This window comes from Neomonachus schauinslandi, chromosome Y, assembly GCF_002201575.2.
Source record: "Neomonachus schauinslandi chromosome Y, ASM220157v2, whole genome shotgun sequence".
Taxonomy (NCBI): domain Eukaryota; kingdom Metazoa; phylum Chordata; class Mammalia; order Carnivora; family Phocidae; genus Neomonachus; species Neomonachus schauinslandi.
The window spans coordinates 4,548,077-4,568,776 of record NC_058420.1 but is presented as its reverse complement, the minus strand read 5'-3'; the positions used below and the strand labels follow the sequence as shown (position 1 = coordinate 4,568,776).

At 36.8% G+C, this 20,700-nt stretch overlaps 1 protein-coding gene across 18 annotated transcripts in view; it reads left to right on the top strand.

Annotated features, from left to right (window-relative positions):
* Positions 1-20,700, top strand: part of LOC110580574 (lysine-specific demethylase 6A) — a 172,289-nt gene that overhangs the window by 63,186 nt on the left and 88,403 nt on the right. For all 18 annotated transcript variants that reach the window (XM_044912020.1, XM_044912016.1, XM_044912006.1 and 15 more), the window contains 2 exons: positions 4,281-4,339; positions 7,847-7,967. In XM_044912020.1, coding sequence (XP_044767955.1) covers positions 4,281-4,339; positions 7,847-7,967 — 180 coding nt within the window. The remainder of the gene's footprint in view (positions 1-4,280; positions 4,340-7,846; positions 7,968-20,700) is intronic.

Here is a 20,700-nt window from a genome sequence, read left to right as displayed (position 1 = left end):
AAGACCAACTTAAAAGTATCCTCAGACAGGACAATACCGTGAAAATCTCAGAACACGGGTACAGACTAAAGCACATTCCTGAACCACAGAGACTAAGAAGCACACATTAGAAACATAAGACAAACAGCTACACTCTGACTGCACTGCCCCACCACACCAAGCTAGAAACACACCAAGAGGGCGGCCCGGCCCCCCACCCCCTGAGGCCTAAAGTTTTTCCCATGGGCAAAAGAGTCCAGCATGGACATCTAGCTCCCCTATCATTCTGGGTTCATTTCAGAGCAGCCCACTACACTACAGGCCTCATTTCACAGATCTAGATGTTGGAGAGAACACGTGGGACTTGTCTGCTAAGGACCAGAATGTGATTCAAGAAGGCAGAAGGGGACTTACAGTAACCAGCACAGATCTTGTTAGACAAATTCCTCCTTGCAGTGGCACCACAACTTTGACTATTTGCAGAACCAAGTCACTAGCACTGTCCCAAGAGTGAATTCGGTACAAAGTTCTGCCTGATTCAGGACCCCAAACAATTAGCCTTGCCAGCTGTGAAGCCTTTTTTACCACCCTACTCAGTAAGGAAAATTAATTTATAGGTATACCTAGGCAAAGTGCATCCTCCACTCCAATCCAGGAAAGATGCATAGTCCATCTTGTAACACTACTTAAATCAGCATGTGAGCAGAGAGGGCATGACTGGAAAGTCCAGCTGGTCAAGGAGCTCAGTATACAGTTCTGCCAAATTCAAGTTCCCAACCAGCAAGGCATGTCAGCCTTTGAGCCTATTTACCATTCCACTGAGCAGAAAAGCAGTTCTGGGGGCACCTGGGTGGCTCCATCGGTTAAGTGACTGCCTTCGGCTCGGGTCATGATCTCAGGATCCTGGGATCGAGTCCCACATCGGGTTCCCTGCTCGGCGGGAGGCCTACTTCTCCCTCTCCCACTCCCCCAGCTTGTGTTCCCTCTCTTGCTGTGTCTCTCTCTGTCAAATAAATAAATAAAATCTTAAAAAAAGATGTGGGTATTTTCTCAGCTGCTTGATATGTAAAAGTCACTCAACTAGTGTCTGGATTTCACTTAGGTAACTAATCTGAAAGTAGCTGTATATTTGATACAACCCTGAGGAGAAGGAAAGTTAGGATATCTCATCATCTTAATGTACCATCATAATGTACCATCTGAATGGTAACATTCAGCCACATTTTTTTTCTTTAACACAAACACATCGTATAGGGTTATTACAATGATAATCATATGAAACTATAATTATTTAACTGGGGTTTGTGATGGACACTTGGGCAAATTATAAATCCTCTAAACCTCACTTGATTCTGATTGATGCAAAGGAAGAATTTAATAAATTATGTATTTTGTAGAAAATGATTCCTAATCTTCAAAATAGGTATAAAAGTGACAACAAAGATTTAGAATCATTTCCATACAAGGTTTTTTTTGTTGTCCTTTTGCATAGATCACCATGATTCTCTCTGGGAATACTGTTGAGATTTTCCTTTGAAGAGGGTACACTGACATTATTTAGATGTGTTGCTACTCTTTTTCTCCATAACCTTGTCACTACTTTTTTTTGTCTTTTTTAGTTTTGCCGTCTTAGTAGGTAGGAGGAGATATCTTATTGAGATTTTGGTTTTCGTTGCTGTGAAGGGTAATGAGCATTTTTTCATATACTTATTTTTAATTGAAATATATTTGATGTATAACATTGTAAAATTAAGATGTACATATGCTAGTTATATATATAGTAATATGATAGCGACTTGTAGCAATAATTACCATCTCACATTGTATAATTATCATTTCTTCTGGGTGGTTGGAATAGCAAGTTTTTGATTTTGTTGTTGTTGGGGAGCAGAGCAGTTAATTGAGTGATAGTAAAGTGACACTACAAAGCTCCCGAAGAGGGAGGGGACCCAAGAGGGTTGCCCAAGTTTGTTGTTTGTAATACAGTATGGTTTTCAATGTTCACTGTCTTGTGCACTAGATTAGGAGGGGTTATTTTGCTACCCACTGCTAGTTTGAAACAAAACCTGTCCTTATCCCTTCACTTCCCTTACCCTCATAACCACCTCTAACTCTCTGTTTTAACAGGTTTGGCTTTTTTAGATACCACATGTGATTGATACCATACAGTACTTGTTTTTCTCTGATATCTTATTCACCATCATTGCTCAGGATCTTCCCATATTGTCACAATGGGAGGATGTATTTTCTTAGGCTGCATAATACTTGAGTGGGTTTATACATCTTATTTATCCACTCATCTGTTGATGGTACATTGGGTTGTTTCCACATCTTGGCTATTGTGAATAGTGTTGTAGTAAACATGGGGGTACACATATCCTTTCACTACCTTGTTTTCATTTTGTTTGGATAAAGGCCCAAAAGCAGGATCACTCTGTCATATGGTAGATCTAATATTTTAAAGAACCTCCATGTTGTTTTCCATAATGGTTGAACCAGTTTATATTTCAGCAGTGTACAAGGTTTCCCTTTTTTTCTGTATCCTTGCCAACACTTCTTATATCTTCAAGTTTTCATGTTAGCTTTTAGAATTATAAGGTGATATTTCATTATGGTGTTGAATTGTATGTCCCTTATGGTGAGATGTTGAGCATCTGGTTTTTGTTTTTTGTTCTGTTTGTTGTTTTGTTTACCTCTTGGTCATCTGACTGTCTTCTTTGGAAAATGTTTAGTTCCTCTGCACATTTTATTTTATTTTTAAAGATTTTTATTTATTTATTTGCCAGAGAGAGAGAGAGACAGCGAGAGAGGGAACACAAGCAGGGAGAGTGGGAGAGGGAGAAGCAGGCTCCCTGCTGAGCAGGGAGCTCGATTTGGGGCTCGATCCCAGGACCATGAGATCATGACCTGAGCCGAAGGCAGATGCTTAACGATTGAGTGACCCAGGCGCCCCTCCTCTGTGCATTTTATTTTTTTAAAAGATTGATTTTATTTATTTATTTATTTATTTGAGAGAGAGAGAGAGAGAGAGCCCAAGAGGGGGTAGCGTCAGAGGGAGAAGCAGACTCCTTGCTGAGCAGGGAGCCTGATGTGGGACTCGATCCCGGGACTCCAGGATCATGACCTGAGCCAAAGGCAGTCGCTTAACCAACTGAGCCACCCAGGTGCCCTCCTCTGGGCATTTTAAATTAGACTTTTTGTTACTAAGTTTATGTGAGTTCTTTATATATTTATTATGGATATTAACCCCTTACCTGATACATGGTTTACAGAAATTTTCTCCCATTTTATAGATTACCTTTTCATGTTTTTAATTGTTTTTTGTTTTTGTTGTTGTGCAGAAGTTTTTACATTTTGTGTAGTCCTACTTTTTTTTTTTTTTTAAGATTTTATTTATTTGAGAGAGAGAATGAGATAGAGCATGAGAGTGGGGAGGGTCAGAGGGAGAAGCAGACTCCCCGCTGAGCAGGGAGTCCGATGCGGGACTCGATCCCGGGACTCCAGGATCATGACCTGAGCTGAAGGCAGTCGCTTAACCAACTGAGCCACCCAGGCGCCCCTGTGTAGTCCTACTTGATGATTTTTACTTTTGTTTCTTATCATATCCAAGAAATCCTTGCTAAAACCACTATCAGGGAGCTTCTTTTCTACATTTTATTCTAGGAGTTTTATGGTATCAGGTATTGGGTTAAGTCTTTGATCCATTCCAAAGTAATTTTTTGGATTAGTGTAAGAAAGGGGTCCAGTTTCATTGTTCTGCATGTATTTATCCATTTTTTAAATCCCATTTGAAGACACAGTCCTTTTGCGATCGGGTATTCTTGACTCCCTGGTTGAATAATAGTTGACTTTAAATGTGGGGGTTTAATTCTGGGCTCTCCAGTCTGTGCCCTTGGTCTGTAGGTCCATTTTTTATGCCAGTACTCTACTACTTTTATTACTGTAGATTTGTAATACAGTTTGAAAGCAGGAAGTGTTATACCTCCTGCTTTGTTCTTTCTTTGGATTACTTTGGTTGTTTGGGGTCTTTTGTGGTTTCACACAAATTTTAAGACTGCAATTTTGATTGTTTTCACTGTGGACTTCATAAAAAAGACACTGAAAATATTTCTTCAAGTAGTTTGGCTTCTGCATACATGTTCCCTCATGACTTCATTGTTTCTTTTATGTGTATTACAATATGTCGTAGAATTTCCAGAACATAAAAGCATGTCATATGTACTAGGTTTCTAATTAATCTAGAAAATAGTGTAAAAACTTTTACTATGGAATTTCTTTCTTTCTTTCTTTCTTTTTAACAGAATGCTGCCTTTTTATATGGCCTTGGTTTGGTTTACTTCTACTACAATGCATTTCACTGGTAAGTTGACTTAAGCCAGGTGTTTCCACTTTGTGTGTGTGCGAGTATGTGTGTGTATCTGTGTGTGTGTAATAAGCACATATAGTATTTTAATGTCAGGTTCATCCCTCATTCCCTCCACTCAGCATATCTGCTAACACCTTGTGATCGCCAAATATTAGTAACTTGATTATAAACTCTCAATATCCTACAATTAGGAATAATGAAACCATTTCTCCATTGTTGAGGAATAACTGATAGTCATAGGTAATATTTTGTAAACTGTAAAATACAGGAAATATTTTGGGTGTTATTGTTTTCATTTAAGTTGTGTGAGAATCTAAGAGTGAATTGCCAGTGTTTATAATCACCTTGCATGGATCATCTGAATGTTTATTTATTTGTTTGTTTGTGTATTTATTTATTTTAAAAGATTTTATTTATTTGACAGAGAGAGACAGTGAGAGAGGGAACACAAGCAGGGGGAGTGGGAGAGGGTGAAGCAGGCCTCCCACTGAGCAGGGAGCCTGATGTGGGGATCCATCCCAGGACCCTGGGATCATGACCTGAGCCACAGGCAGACGCTTAATGACTGAGCCACCTAGGCGCCCCTTATTTGAATATTTAATACAGAGATCTTAAACAGTCTTTGACCAGTTTGTTTTTTTTTTTTTTTAAAGAGTATTTATTTATTTGAGACAGAGCGAACGAGAGAGAGCACATGAGAGGGGGGAGGGTCAGAGGGAGAAGCAGGTTCCTTGCTGAGCAGGGAGCCCGATGCGGGACTCGATCCAGGGACTCCAGGATCATGACCTGAGCCGAAGGCAGTCGCTTAACCAACTGAGCCACCCAGGCGCCCCTGACCAGTTTTTGATATGGTTTCTTAAAGTTGAATGTTTAGCTTTTAGTTGTATGACTTTCCCTGCTGTTATTATTCTTGCTCTTTGGCTTTTGGGCCAGTTAATTGTCTGGCCCAATAATCTACGTCAACTTCATTTGTCTATCACTCCATCTTTGTTGAATTCTATACTATTTTAATTAACTTGTCTTTTTAACAAATTGGTTATCACATTTAGAAGGGCTGCATTGTTTTTTAAGTAAACTTGTGAATTAGAATGCTATTAACAGTTTTTTTCTCCTAAATTACACGTTGCTTTGAGTAGTCTTAAACTTAAGCTACCTACTGTCCTTTTTAGTGAATAATATTACTGAGTAGATTATGACCATTTTAATGTCTCTATAAATAAATTTCTTGCAGATCCTAGTCATAGGATTTATAATTCTGAACTTTTAGAACTAGAAAAGTCCTTTAAAGATTGCTTAATTTTGGGGCGCCTGGGTGGCTCATTCGTTGAGCATCTGCCTTCGGCTCTGGTTGTGGTCCCAGGGTCCTGGGATTGAGCCCCGCATCGGGCTCCCTGCTGGGTGGGAGGCCTGCTTCTCCCTCTCCCACTCCCCCTGCTTGCGTTCCCTCTCTCACTGTGTCTCTCTCTGTCAAATAGATAAATGAAATCTTTAAAAATAAATAAATAAATAAAGATCACTTAATTTTAAAACTCTAATTGTTGATACTGTAAGTAAGATGTGTATATTTTTATTCATTCTTACATAATTATATTTAGTGGCAAAAGCCAGCCTTATGTTCAGGACCCTAATCTTAATAATTTAATGCATATTCTACTAAAAGAAAAAATTGGCATTGTTTGTACACAGTGACATTAGGTTCATAGCCTTCTGATCACTTACAAATGGGAAGAGATTGGAAGGTCATAAAAGTGAGAAGTGGGGGCGCCTGGGTGGCTCAGTCGGTTAAGCGACTGCCTTCGGCTCAGGTCATGATCCTGGAGTCCCGGGATCGAGTCCCGCATCGGGCTCCCTGCTCAGCGGGGAGTCTGCTTCTCCCTCTGACCCTCCTCCCTCTCGTGCTCTCTGTCTCTCATTCTCTCTCTCGCAAATAAATAAATAAAATCTTTAAAAAAAAAAAAAAAGTGAGAAGTGGGACTTAGAAAATTTTGGGAGAGATCTGTTTAGAAATAAGGCTATAAGTTATACTAAAGGAAAAATTTGTTGTACTTTGCCCTTTGTTAAGATGGAAAGATGGCTGGCTATTTTTAAATCATTACTTAGTTATTTGTGCCAATTAGATGCAGTCTTTTTAGCCAGCTAGAAGAAATTTAGGTGAAATCCAATGTAAGGCTAAGAACAAAGAACTGTAGCGTTTAGGAGTAGAGAAGTTTATATGTACCTTATACTGGATAGTTTTCACATAGCTACTGTAACTCATGAGCTTTAAATTGAATATAAGAACATAAAATCAGAAGGGAGATAAGTTATTGTAGGTTGAAAATATTGCTTTATGCATATGACAATGTTAAGTTGGCTGTGAAAGATGAATGTAAATTTTGACCGTTTATTTTTAAATTATGTCTATATGTTTTTCCCAAAAAACCCTACCTTTTTATATTTTATATTATTTGTATATATAAACACAGTACTTTTGAAGTAGGAACCTAACCAAATGATTTACTAAAGACATGTGTTTTCTGTAGCTTACTTCATTATAAGAATATATTTTATGATACATATGCAAAATGTGTGTTAATTGAAATGCTATGTTACTGATAAAGATTCCAGTCAACAATAGGCTATTAATAATTAAGTCTTGGGGGAGTAAAAAATGGTAAGTAGATTTTCTTCTTGTGCTAGGGCTAGGTGCCCCTAATGCCTGCATTGTTTAGGGGTCAGTTGTAACTGAGATTCAGTTTTTCTTTTTGGCTCGTGTCATGCTCGTTTTTTTGAGGAAGTAATAATTTACATAAATCAATACTAAAAAATATTCAAAATATATCTAGTCTGGATTTTTCTCTGTAATCAAAATTTGTTAAAAAGACAAGTTAATTAAAACAGTGTAGAATTCAACAAAGATGGAGTGATAGACAAATGAAGTTGACGTAGATAAGGAAAGTCAGAAGCAGTCCCACAAGTAAGAGTCCTTGATTTATGACAAAGTGTACTTCATTTCTATTGGGGTAAGATAATTTATGGAAAAGACTGTATTGTAGGAATTCTTTATGGAAGAAGTAAATACTAACCCCTATCTGTATCACATTCTACCAATAATTGGTTCCGAGGGGAATGTATAGAAAAATGTGATGGGCAAAAGTGAAGTTTCTAAAAGTAGATTTATATGGAGCTGTAGAGGATGAAGATTAACATTCTTACTCTGTTGCCCTTTTAAAAACTTTGCTACTGTTCCACTGTCTGAGATGCTTCACAAAAACTTAAATTGATTGTTTTCACTGAAAATGTTACTAAACCTTTAAAAATTGTTGAATTATTTGTGAACGTTGAAAAAAAAGTTCGACTGAGATTCCATACTTTTTCCTAATCTTAATTTAGTTCATTAGTAATGTTTTTATAAAGTTGTAATTTCTGTTAAAATTGTGTAACCAGAATGTTTCCTGAACAACCAAGAAAAGTACATGTAAATATTAAAACTTTAGATTCTTTTTTGTCTTTATTTTTTAGGGCAATTAAAGCATTTCAGGAGGTGCTTTATGTTGATCCCAGTTTTTGTCGAGCCAAGGAAATTCATTTACGACTTGGACTTATGTTCAAAGTGAACACAGACTATGAATCTAGTTTAAAGGTAGGTGTCTTGGGTTTTTCCTGGAATAGACACTATTCCATGTGTGTGTTTGTGTGTGTGTGTGTGTTGTTAAGTCTTAACAGTATTGAAAACAATGTTGGGATTTATATTACCACTAAAAAATGAATGCATTTAGGATAGAAACTAAATTCTTATAAAAGGGTTGAATTTCATGGTTTCCAGTAGATTTGATGGTAAGATTTGCAAGATAAGTTTTTAGTGTTTTAGATTTTTTTACTTAGTTTTATTTTATCTTTAAAAATGTTTTATCCTAAGCTTTGTTATCAGGAAACAGGGTTTTTATTCATTTGAGCATGTAAAACGCTGGCCGTCATAAAGATAAAGAAGAGTTGGTTATTGATGCCCTGTCAGGAATCTAATCTTCGGTAGCCTTTCATTTGAGACTGATTAGAAATCTGTCAACTTCTATAGCAGGATACATGTCATAGCAAAATGTCATAGCAAAATTTTATAAGAGATTCTTACGTCTTAAGACTGCTAGTTGGTGAGTATAAACATCACTGCAAAAAACATAATGCGTTATTGTTAAACACCTTAATTCTAACGGAAATATGTTGTCAAAACTTGATTTTTCAGAGTTCATGGGTTTGTGCTATCATTTTATGTTTTCTGAAGGTATTAATGGGATTAGAGTTTCTTTGCATAAAAAAAGCATTGCTTTTTGAGAGAATTCAGGTTTCTGGGGGAAAACAGGTTTTGTGAACTTATGACCATTTTGAATGTTTGCTCTTTTCCTGATATAATTCTGTTATGGAATATCTTGGTTGCAAAGGTGGTTCATGTGTGTGTGTGACTTTATGGTGGGACTTACACTGAGCTCACTGACATGCAAATGCTAAATAGATATTATTTAAAATAGATGTGATTGGGAATCCCCTAACCACCCTTAATGTCAACAGTTTGTTAGAGGTCAGTGGACTCGACAACGGTTGTATTTATGGTTACAGTTTATTACAGTGAAAGAATACAGGTTAAAATTGTCAAAGGAGAAGGCACAAAAAGATGGAGTCCAGGAGAGACAAGAGTCCTGTTTGTCCTCTCCCATTGCAGAATCATGTGAATAGTACTCAATTTTCTGGTAATGATGTGTGATAACACACACAGAGTATTGCCAACCAGGGTTGCGTACCCAAGCTTTTTGTTTTTTTGTTTGTTTTACATGGTATGTGTAATATTGAGAGTTGGTAATGTGGATATGGAGAGCATACCTGGCTGACCTTATAACTCGGTCATCAGCAGCCCCTTCTAACATCAGAGTGACACCATGTGGCCTCAGGCCCCAAGCAAAAGTAATGTTAGCAGAAATCATATGGATGGCTCAAGGCTCTGAGTATAAGAAGGCACACTTGGAAGGCAGGATATTCCAAGGATTTATTTTATTTACTTTATTTTATTTTTATTTATTTATTTATTTTTTTAAAGATTTTTATTTTATTTATTTATTTGAGAGAAAGAGAGAGAGAGACAGAGAAACAGCATGAGAGGGGAGAGGGTCAGAGGGAGAAGCAGGCCCCCCGCCGAGCTGGGAGCCCGATGTGGGACTCGATTCCGGGACTCCAGGATCATGACCTGAGCCGAAGGCAGTCGCTTAACCAACTGAGCCACCCAGGCGCCCAGGATTTATTTTATTTTTATTTTGAATTTAATTTTTTTCAAAAGATTTTGTTTGTTTATTTGAGAGAGAGCATGAGATGGGGAAGGGAAGAGGCAGAGGGACAAGCAAGCAGACTTCCCACTGAGCAGAGAGCCCAATGCAGGGCTCGATCCCAGAACCCTGAAATCAGCACACTTAACGACTGAGCCACCCAGTTGCCCCTGTTCCAAGGATTTAGAGATTCTTTCTCAGGAGTTGATCACGGTCCAAGACATTTCTTTTAAAGTGCAGTGTTTGCACAGTGGACACCTGCTGAGTTAATCCCTTACTGTACTCTGTATTCATGCACTGCCTTAATTCTTCAGATATTTAAAGTAACGAATTTAATTATCTCTGCATTTTAGGAATTTAAAAAAGAATGATACTGAGCGCACAAATAGTCAAGAACATTAGAACCACTGCAAGTAAACTAAAAAATTAATTACACAGTGGCCAGAAAGAAGTGTTGCTAAGGAATAAGTCCCAGATTAAATGCAGCAGATATAGAGAATGGAGTCACATATATCACTTTTATCTTTAGAGAGGCATTTATTGAACTGTATATATGGGAATTTAGTGGAATTAAAATGTAAGTATGGCAATGACAACTTGAAGATTTTAATCCTTTCTTGACACTCACAGTGTATATATTGATATATCAAAGATGCAAATATAATACTGGGAAGAAACTAAATATGGTATGATTTTTTGCAACATGTTATCCTACCACAGTTGGGTTTGTTTGTTGTTGTTTTTGTTTTTTTGTTTTTTGTTTTTTGTTTTTGTTTGTTTTACAGGTGTTCTGGAAATACTTTGGAAGACCAAAAAAAAAAAAAAAAACCCAGAAAAAAAGTTTTTTCTCTTAAATACGGAATATGTATATAAAATTAGTGAAGAAAAGATTAACTGAATAATAATACAGTGGTTAGTACTACTAAAATCTGTTTTAAATTAAAGCTATCATTTAATGGTTTGGTAATATTTACAGTATCCCTTATTTACACAGAGCAGTGTTAGATAATGTTCACAAGCTGGTTAAAGTAATTTTTTAAAAATTTATTTTATTTTATTTTTTTTAAAGATTTTATTTATTTATTTGACAGAGAGAGAGACAGCTAGAGAGGGAACACAAGCAGGGGGAGTGGGAGAGGGAGAAGCAGGCTTCCCGCTGGGCAGGGAGCCCGATGCGGGGCTTGATCCCAGAACCCTGGGATCATGACCTGAGCCGAAGGCAGACGCTGAATGACTGAGCCAGCTAGGCGCCCCCTGGTGAAAGTAATTTTACTTACTGATGCCTGCGAAAAACATCCTGTATTTGCTTTTATTTCCTTAGGCTTAGGTAAGGAGTTACAAACCTTCAAATGATGTTGATTTTACTAAAAATACCTTCGATACATGCAGCTTTTTCTGTGCACCTTTCCTTTATTCAAACTTCTGACAGTTTTCTGATGCTGATCTCATCTGTATGAAAAATAGAATATTGGCATGTTTTTGACCATTAATCTTTCTCTTAGTTTGTATGTGTTATTTGTTTTTTTTATTTCATGCTGGCATTTGCATTTTAAGTTTTCTCTGTTAATAGAAATATGCCTTGTCTGTTGCGGGACCGTTTTAGCAGTCAATAAGTTTAATTCAGGATGAGTAAGTTTTATATATTATGATATAACTACTTAGCATTTTTAAATGAATGATGATATGAATCAGAATGAAAGTCTCTCTTTAGGAGGTCTTTAATTTTCCTTAGTTGTACTATAGTAATTTAACTTAGTCTAGCCAACCTAGTATGAAACCTCTCTAATACACCATGGTGTTTCCTGGTGTAATGTATTAGTGTAGAAACTTAAATCCCAGCTCAAGTTTGTTGAAATAATGGTAAAAACTAGTAGTTTGTATAGGAATTCCAGACTTAAGGATTAATTGATTCAGTTCAGTTATGACATCAAGGATCCATGTTGTCTTTTCTTTTGGCTTTTCCATCTTTGATGTAGGATAATTACCAGACATGAAAGAAGTAGATTCTTTCTCATATGTTCATATGTAGGAAGAAAACTAGTGTAACAATGGTGGAATGGAAATGAAGATATTTAAAGCATTCAACTTCTATATAAGGAAGGTTCTGGGTTTTTTTCAGATGCCATTAAATGTAGCATTTTCCAACAGCTTATCCTATGAAGCTGTAATTAAATTACCTTTCAGTGAAGAAATGAATTCATGGTCTATAAATTTTCTATGCATGAGTATTTTTTTAATGGAAATATAATTTAATTTTTTTTAAGGTTTGTATTTTTTTGACAGAGATAGAGAGCACAAGTAGGTAGAGTGGCAGGCACAGGGAGAGGGAGAAGCAGGCTTCCTGCTCAGCAGGGAGCCCGATGCAGGGCTCGATCCCAGGACCTGGGGTCATGACCTGAGCCAAAGGCAGACACTTAACCTACTGAGCCACTCAGGGGACCTGGAAATACATAATTTAAATTGATGATTTTTTAAAAAAATATTTTATTTATTTGAGAGAGAGAATGTGAAAGAGAGACCACGAGCAGGGCAAGGGGTAGAGGGAGAAGCGACTCCTTGCTGAGCGGGAACCTGATGTGTGAAGGCTCAGTCCCGGGACTCCAGGATCATGACCTGAGCTGAAGGCAGATGCTTAATCAACTGAGCCACCCAGGCACCCCTGAAGTTTTTTTTTAAGATTTTATTTATTTATTTGAGAGAGAGAGACAGAGATAGCAAGAGAAGAGTGTGAGTGGGGAGGAGAGGGAGAAGCAGGTTCTCCACAAAATTGATGAAATTTGTTGAAGATATTTTACAGATGTGAAATATGCTCATCATCTCTTTCATGGTGGTTAAATTTTGGAAGATGTCATCACAGGAATAGAAATTGTTTCTTGAGCTTCTTAATTTAGAATTTGCACTGAAAAATGTGCTGTATTCCCTCTTTCCAAGAAGGGAAAAGATCATTAAAAAATTTTTTTAAATCCGAGTAAAAGCTGCTCTGGTGAACTGCTTTATAATTAGATTCAGTTGAAATTGTTTACCTTGCAGTAACACAGTTCATTTTACAGGTAAGATAATGTAATCAGAACTTTTCTCATATCTATTCATATGATCTTATTTCAAGATCTCATTTGTAGTGTTTTATAATAAAATGGCAGTGTTGAATTTAATCCATTAGCTTTTGTGTCGTTCATAATTTCTACTGCATCAATAAGCAGATTGTTTATTTGGCAGTTTGTTATTAAATTATTATTTTTGTAGTAAGCCTTTCTTGATGAAGAAGGTAGTTATGGATTTATATTCTAAATAAACTTAATTTTGGTAGGTATTCCAGATTATTTTGTCTTTGCTACTGTATTTTCAGAGCATAGTTTTACACAAAATTCAAATTATAAGCACATTGGGATAATCTAATACATTATAAATTCATATAGTTTAGAAAAAGTATTTGTCAAAATACTGAGAATAATTTCATCACTATTATATAAATTTTGGTTTATTAAAAGTGGTGACATTTAAGCAATGTCTATGTATTCATCGGATTGCAATGAAAAAAAAGTGCTGCTAGCTTTATTTGTTGGTTTTCTGCTAGTTATTTCCTGAATACTTGTTGCATGAAGGGAAGGTATATGCAAAATTATCTTCAAAGGCCAAAGGAGCTAAGAACTAAGAAAAAGCCCAAGAAGGTCTAACTTGCTGAAAAATGATTTATTAAAGGGAATTAGGGATAGAGTGTATCTGGGCAGCCTCAAGATGAAAAGACCTCTGCAAGTCCACTTCTCCTAAGACCTGCTTTTATAGCCTTAGAAGTTGGGGAAAATGCTGAGGAAGAATAAGTGTGTGTTAGAATAAGTTTCAGAATAAGTGTGTGTCATAGTCTTATCTCTAGGGCAGATCAAGGTATTATGATCAGAAGGTATACCTAAGGGTGCAGTTAAAGGAAAGAATGTGGTTTGGTGGCTGTGATGGTCAAGAAGGGTTTAGGTCACAGAGTGTTCATCGTGGCAGATTTGTTCAAGAAGGCATTAGTTTGGTTCACACTATGCCACAGATTATCAAAATTGCATTTTGAATAAATATCTTTGATACATACTTTCAATTATGTCTTCGCAGTGTTTGGTTTTTTGGCCTTAACAATGTGAAGTGCTATTTTAGTAGAAGCCTGCATGTACATTACTAGTGAAATAGTATCTGTTTGTATTAGCTTAATCACAAATTTTTCCCCAAAATAATTGTTTTATTTTTAACTTCTAAAAAATATTTGCTAACTGGTATTTGATAGCCAGACAAGAAGGGAATGAGGAAGTAGAGGAAACATATGTATAGTTCAGAATACCTTTGGTAAAGGAAAATCAGACATTTTCCACTTTTTTTCTCTTTAAGATTCATTTACTTTGAAAGAGAGAGGGTATAAGTGTGCATGTGTGAGCACACAGAGGGAGGGGCAGAGCCAGAGAATATTCAGTCTGTGACAGCACGCTGACATCAGAGCCCCGTGTGTGGGGCTCTTGAGATCATGCATGACCTGAGCCAAAAGAAAGAGACACTTAACCAACTGAGCTACTTGGTATGCCAGAAGTTTCCACTGTTAAGGGGAGATACAGCACAATGAGTGGGGTTTACTTAATGGCTAGAAAATATGGATAGGACTGCACTGTGAACATTTTGATAGAATTCATTTTTATTTGGGAGTAATGCAGTAGTCATATAAAAATGTCAAGCCTGAGAAACGTGACTAGATACTTAGTTTCCGAAAGATCACTCTTGTGAGGTGTAATGAATTCTTTTGAGGGTTGGCATGGAACTGCGCTGAGAATTGGGATAGTGGAAAAGAAGGCAGAATGTATATAATTTCTGTCGCATTCCCTTTAGTGGCATAGTGTTGACCTTTTTTGTTTTTTGTTTTAAAGATTTTATTTATTTATTTGACAGAGAGAGAGCACAAGTAGAGCAGCAGGCAGAAGCAGGCTCTCCGCTGAGTGGAGAGCCCGATGCGGGGCTTGATCCCAGGACCCCAAGATCATGACCTGAGCCGAAGGCAGATGCATAACGACTGAGCCACCCAGGCACCCCTGTTGGTGGTATTTAACTTTGTTGTTTATGTGAGAGTTTTTGTATGACTCTAGTTAGTCTTCCACAAGTATTTAGTTATCCTGTAAAGTCTTTTATTCTCATGTGTGTCTTTTTAAGGGATACAGTTTCAGGAATTTTGTTTGTTTTCCAAACCAGGAAGACCAATACAACATGTTAGAAACAAATATAATAGATTAAAGAAAAAACAAAGCAAATATATCTTTTCATATATTATCAGTGAATTTAGCAAGCAGATAGCAATGTTAGAATCAGACTTGTGCCAGGCCGGATAAATAGTGTACAGTTACTGTATGTATTTTAGAAGTTAGACATTTAATATATTTAGTTCATGTTTTGAAGTTTTTGATTCAGATGCATTAATTGTACCATTTTTTTTCCTTAAGATTTTATTTTTATTTAGTTGAGAGGGAAAAAGAGAGAGCACAGGTAGGGAGAGCAGCAGAGGGAGAAGGAGAAGCAGACTCCCCGCTGAGCAGGGAGGCCAATGTGGGACCCGATCCCAGGACCCTGAGATCATGGTTCATGACTTAAACCGAACACAGATGCTTAACCGACTAAGCCATCCAGGCACCCCAGTTACACGTTTTTAATGAAAGAAAAACAAGTTCCATGGTTCTTTGCTGTCATTCTTAGATTGGCTGGTATGAAATTGAAATTTATTACTTTGATTAATGAACAGGAAGGTTGTGTATATTTTAAAGCAGAAGATTGGTCTTTCCTGATAGGAAACAAAACAGAATGGATGATAGGCCATGTGTCCTTTTGGTGATGGAGCAAATCTCAGGCTTTCTTCCCACCTCAAGTTTTGGTCATGTGTCGTGCCTTTACTGTTTTGGATCGCTGTAAAAGGAGTATACACTGTGTACAATGGAAATAAGTGAACCTTTGCTTTTTGAAGTTTCTTTTTTTGTTTTTTAAGTAAGCTATGCCCAACTTCGGGCTCAAACTCTAGACTCTAAGATCAGGAGACACATGCTCTACTGACCATGCCAGCCAGCTGGGCATGCCTTTCATTCATTTTCAGTGACTACTTATTATGTAAAATATTCTCAAAAAAACAACCAGTTTTTCACGATTGCCTCACTCCAACACTTAGGTTATTAGTTCAAAAAATTGAGACACAATTGATAGCATATATGTATAGTGTACATATGCAATTCAGATGTACAGTGTGATTTGAAATTTGTATATATTGCTAAATGATCACAAGAGTAAGTTTGGTTAACAACCATCATCATACATAGCTAAAACAATTTTTTTTCTTGTGATGAGAACTTTTTACGTTCAGTTTTTTTTTTTTTTTAAGATTTTACTTATTTAACAGAGAGAGAGACAATGAGAGAGGGGATACAAGCAGGGGGAGTGGGGTAGGGAGAAGCAGGCTTCCCACTGAGCAGGGAGCCTGATGCAAGGCTCAATCACAGGACCCTGGGATCATGACCTGAACCGAAGGCAGACGCTTAACGACTGAGCCACCCAGGTGCCCCTACATTCAGTTTTCTTAAGCAACCTTATATACAGTACAGAATTATTTATTACAGTTGCTGTGCTGTATGTTACATCCCAAGACTTATTATTTAAGACTTTACAAACTAGGGGTGCCTGGGTCGCACAGTCGTTAAGCATCTGCCTTTGGCTCAGGTCATGATCCCAGGGTCCTGGGATCTAGTCCCACATTGGGCTCTCTGCTCAGCGGGGAGTCTGCTTCTCTCTCTTCCACTCCCCCTGCTTGTGTTCCCTCTCTCGCTGTCTCTCTCTCTCTCTCTCTCAAATAAATAGATAGACAGACTTTACAAACTAGAAGTTTGTAACTTTTGGCCACCGACACTCATTTTGCTCGTTCCCCACCCTTTGCCACTGGCAGTCACCAGTTTGTTTTCTGTATCTATGAGCTTTCTTTGTTTTTTATTTCTATTAATTGTTATTAAATGTTTAATTCCAATATAGTTAACATACAGAGTTATGTATTAGTTTCATTTGTACAGTGCTTCAGCACTTCCATACAACACCCCATGTTCATCACAAGTACACTCCTTGTCCTCATCACCTCTTTCAACCATCCTCCCTCCCCACTGCCCCATAATCATCAGTTTGTTTTCTAGAGTTAAAGATTTCACCGTTTGCTCTCTGTTTTTTTTCCCTTTGGTTGTTTTGCTTCTTAAATTCCACATATGAGTGAGATCATGTGGTATTTGTCTTTCACTGACTTATTTCACTTAGCATTATATTCTCAAGATCAATCCATGTCATTACAACTAGCAAAGGTTCATTGTTTTTAATGGCTGAGTAATATTCCATTGTATCAGTATATCACATCTTCTTTTTCTCTTCATCTATCAGTGGACACTTAGGTTGCTTCCATAACTTGGCTATTGTAAAAAAAATGCTACAGTAAACATAGGGGTGCATGTATCCCTTTCAATTAGTGTTTTTTGTATTCTAACCCAGTAGTCTGATTGCTGGATCATAGGATGAACTCTGTATTTTACTTTTTGAGGACCCTCCATACTGTTTTCCAGAGTAACTACACCAGTTTGCATTCCCACCAACAGTGCACGAGCGTTCCTTTTTGACCATATCCTCGCCAGCGCCTGTAGTATTTTGTGTTGCCTTTAAGTTTTCCTGATTTTTTCCTTTGCTGTTCAGAAAGCTTTTTTTATTTTTATTTTTTATTTTTTATTTGAGATAGACTGGGTTAGGGGCAAAGGGAGAGGGAGACAGAAAATCTTAAGCAGGTTCCATTCCCCAACCCAGCCCGGAACCCGATGCAAGGCTCCATGTCATAATCCTGAGATCATGACTGGAGCTGAAACGTAGAGTGAGACACTTAACCGACTCAAGTGCCCCCCAGAAGCATTTGATTTTTTATGAAGTCCCACTATTTTGCTTTATTTCCCTTGCCTCAGGAGACATATCTAGAAAAATGTTGCTATAGCCAGTGTCTAGGAGGTTACTGCATGTGCTGTCTTCTAGGATTTTTTTTTTAAGATTTTATTTATTTATTTATCAGAGGGAGAGAGAGCGTGAGAGAGCACAAGCAAGGAGAGTGGGAGGCAGAGGGAGAAGCAGCCTCCCCACTGAGCAAGGAGCCCCTTGCAGGACTCAATCCCAGGACCCTGGGATCATGACCTGAGCCGAAGGCAGAGGCTTAACCAACTGAGCCACCCAGGCATTCCTTCTAAGATTTTTATGGTTTCATATCTCACATTTAGGTCTTTCATCCATTTTGAATTTATTTTTGTGTATTCTCTAAGTAAGTGGTCCAGTTTCATTTTTTTCCATGTTGCTGTCCAGTTTTCCCAACACCATTTATTAAAGAAATTGTCTTTTTCCAATTGCTTTTTATTTTTTAAATTCAAGTTTTCTGAAATTTTTATATTCTCCGTATACCTGAGATCATATGATATTTGTCTTACTTCACAAAACATAATACCCTCTAGGTTCATCCATGTTGTTAAATGGCAAGATTTCATTTTTTAGGATGGAGTAATACTCCGTTGTATATATGTATATATAGATAAATACGATATTTTCTTTATTCATTCATCTATCCTGATGGACACTTTCGGTGTTTCCCTGTCTTGGCTCTCAAAGGTAATTCTGCTAAGACCATGGAGGTGCATATATCTTTCTGAGTTAGTGTTTTAGTTGCTGAATCATATTGTAGTTGAATTTTTAATTTTTTGAGGAATTTCTGTACTGTTTTCCACAAAGGCTGCACCTTTACATTAATACCACCAACAGTGCATTTTCTCCACATCTTTGCCAACACTTGTTATTTTTTGTTTTCTTGATAGTATCCATTCTGAAAGGTGTGAGGTAATATCTCATTATAGTTTGGATTTCCATTTCCCTGGTTGATGAGTAGTGTTGAGTATCTTTTCATGCACTGGTAGGTCATGTTTAGTCTTCCTTGGAAAGATGTCACTTCAGATACTCTATTTTTAATCAGATTGTTTCTTTTTTTGCAATTCTGTTTAATGAGTTCTTATATATTTGGGATGTTAACCTCTTATCAGATAAGTGATTTGTAGATATTTTTTTTTTCATTTGGTGTATTGCCTTTTAATTTTGCTGAAGGTGTCCTATGCTGTGGTTTGATACAGTCCCATTTGTTTGTTTTGTTTTTGCCTTTGTTTTTTGTATAAAGGTTTTCACTGGAAATGTTTAATATTTTATATTGTCTTGGATTTAGAACACTAAAGCAGTAATTTTTCTGCTGCTTTCAGGATTTCTGCTTCTGCAAGACAGGTTTCATTGTTGGATCTGGAATACTCAAATTAAATGTAGGGCGATTTAGTTATACACAACTCTTTGATTTGGGGGGTCTTACTGTAATAATAGCACTGAAATACTTAAATTCTTTTAGGGTCAGTTTGATGATTCATTTAGGAAAAATCTTTTTCTCACATTACATTGTATGTGGTTTCAAGATAAGATGTGTGACTGTAATGCCATCGTTCCTGTGCAAAAGAAAGCATTTATTAAATATGTTTTGCTTTTAATAGTACACGTATTTTAAAATAGTTTTGTCTTACTCTGTTATCACAGTAAGGAGACACATTTGGCTTTGCAGAATGAGAAAATAAAAGCAGTATTCATAGTGTTCAAATGTTGTATATTTCTTGAGTAAGTTCACTTTTTGGCTTTGGTTTTATTATTAACTTTATATTTTCATATTATAGTAAATTTACATGGAAGAAATAGTACAGAGAGTTCATAAATCTCATCAAAGAGTTTGTTCAGTGTTTTATAGTATGCAATATATTGTGATCAGCATTGAATGTTGATAAAAACAGCGGTTTATTTTTTGGAACTTCATATCCTTAGTGTCTGCATGGTTTTGTGCATTATTTATTCTTAATAATCCTTAATATTGGTGTATTAATGACTAAAGTATTTACTGTTTAAGGGCCATATTCATGTTAATAATTTGTCCCATTTCAGGAAATAGATGTATAATTTTTAAAAAGGTTTATTTATTTTATTTTATTATTTTTAAAAGTTTTGTTTATTTTTTTGACAGAGAGCACAAACAGGGGGAGCGCAGGCAGAGGGAGAGAGAGAAGCTGACTCCCGCTGAGCAGGGAGCCCGATGTGGGCCTCGATCCCAGGACCCTGAGATCATGACTTGAGCCGAAGGCAGACGCTTAACGACTGAGCCACCCAGTCGCCCAAGATTTATCAATTTTAGAGAGAGAAAGAGCATGCATAGGGAAGGGCAGAGGAAGAGGGAGAGAGAAACTTTAGCAGGATCCTTGGTGAGCTCGTAGCCTGACATGGAGCTTGATGTCACAACTCTGAGTTCATAACCTGATCTGAAACCAAGAGTCAGATGCTTAACCTACTCTGCCACCCAGGGACCCCTGGTATACATTTTAAGCCTTTAAGTGTATGAAATGCATTATATATAGGGTAGCCTAATTTTTTCAGATATTATTTTGAATGATTAAAGTATTATTATTTTTATTGTACCAGATCATACATAATACTGATTATTTTAGACATTTAAGTGTGCATCATTTTAGTCTACAATTCAGTTACATTAAGTATATTCATAATGTTCTGTAACTGTCACCACTGTCCATTTCCCATGTTTTCCAGCATACTACAAAAATTACGCACCTGTTAAAGTATGGCTTCTCATTCCTTTGTCTCCCAGACCCTGGTATCCCTGTACTATGTTCTGTCTCTGAACATAAGTGGAATCACAATATTTGTCCTTTTGTGTCTGGTTTATTTCACTAAAAATAATATTTTCAGGGTTTATCCATATTCTTATACCAAAGTTCCATTTCTTTTTATGGCTGAGTAATATACATTGCATGTATATAACAGTATTTTTATTCACTCACATATTGATGGACATTTTGTTTTTTTCACTTTGGTGGTTGTAAATGATGCTGCTGTGAATATTGGTTTACAAGTATGTGTTTGAGTCCCTTCTTCCAGTTCTTTTGGAAATATACTTAGGAGAGTAATTGATAAACA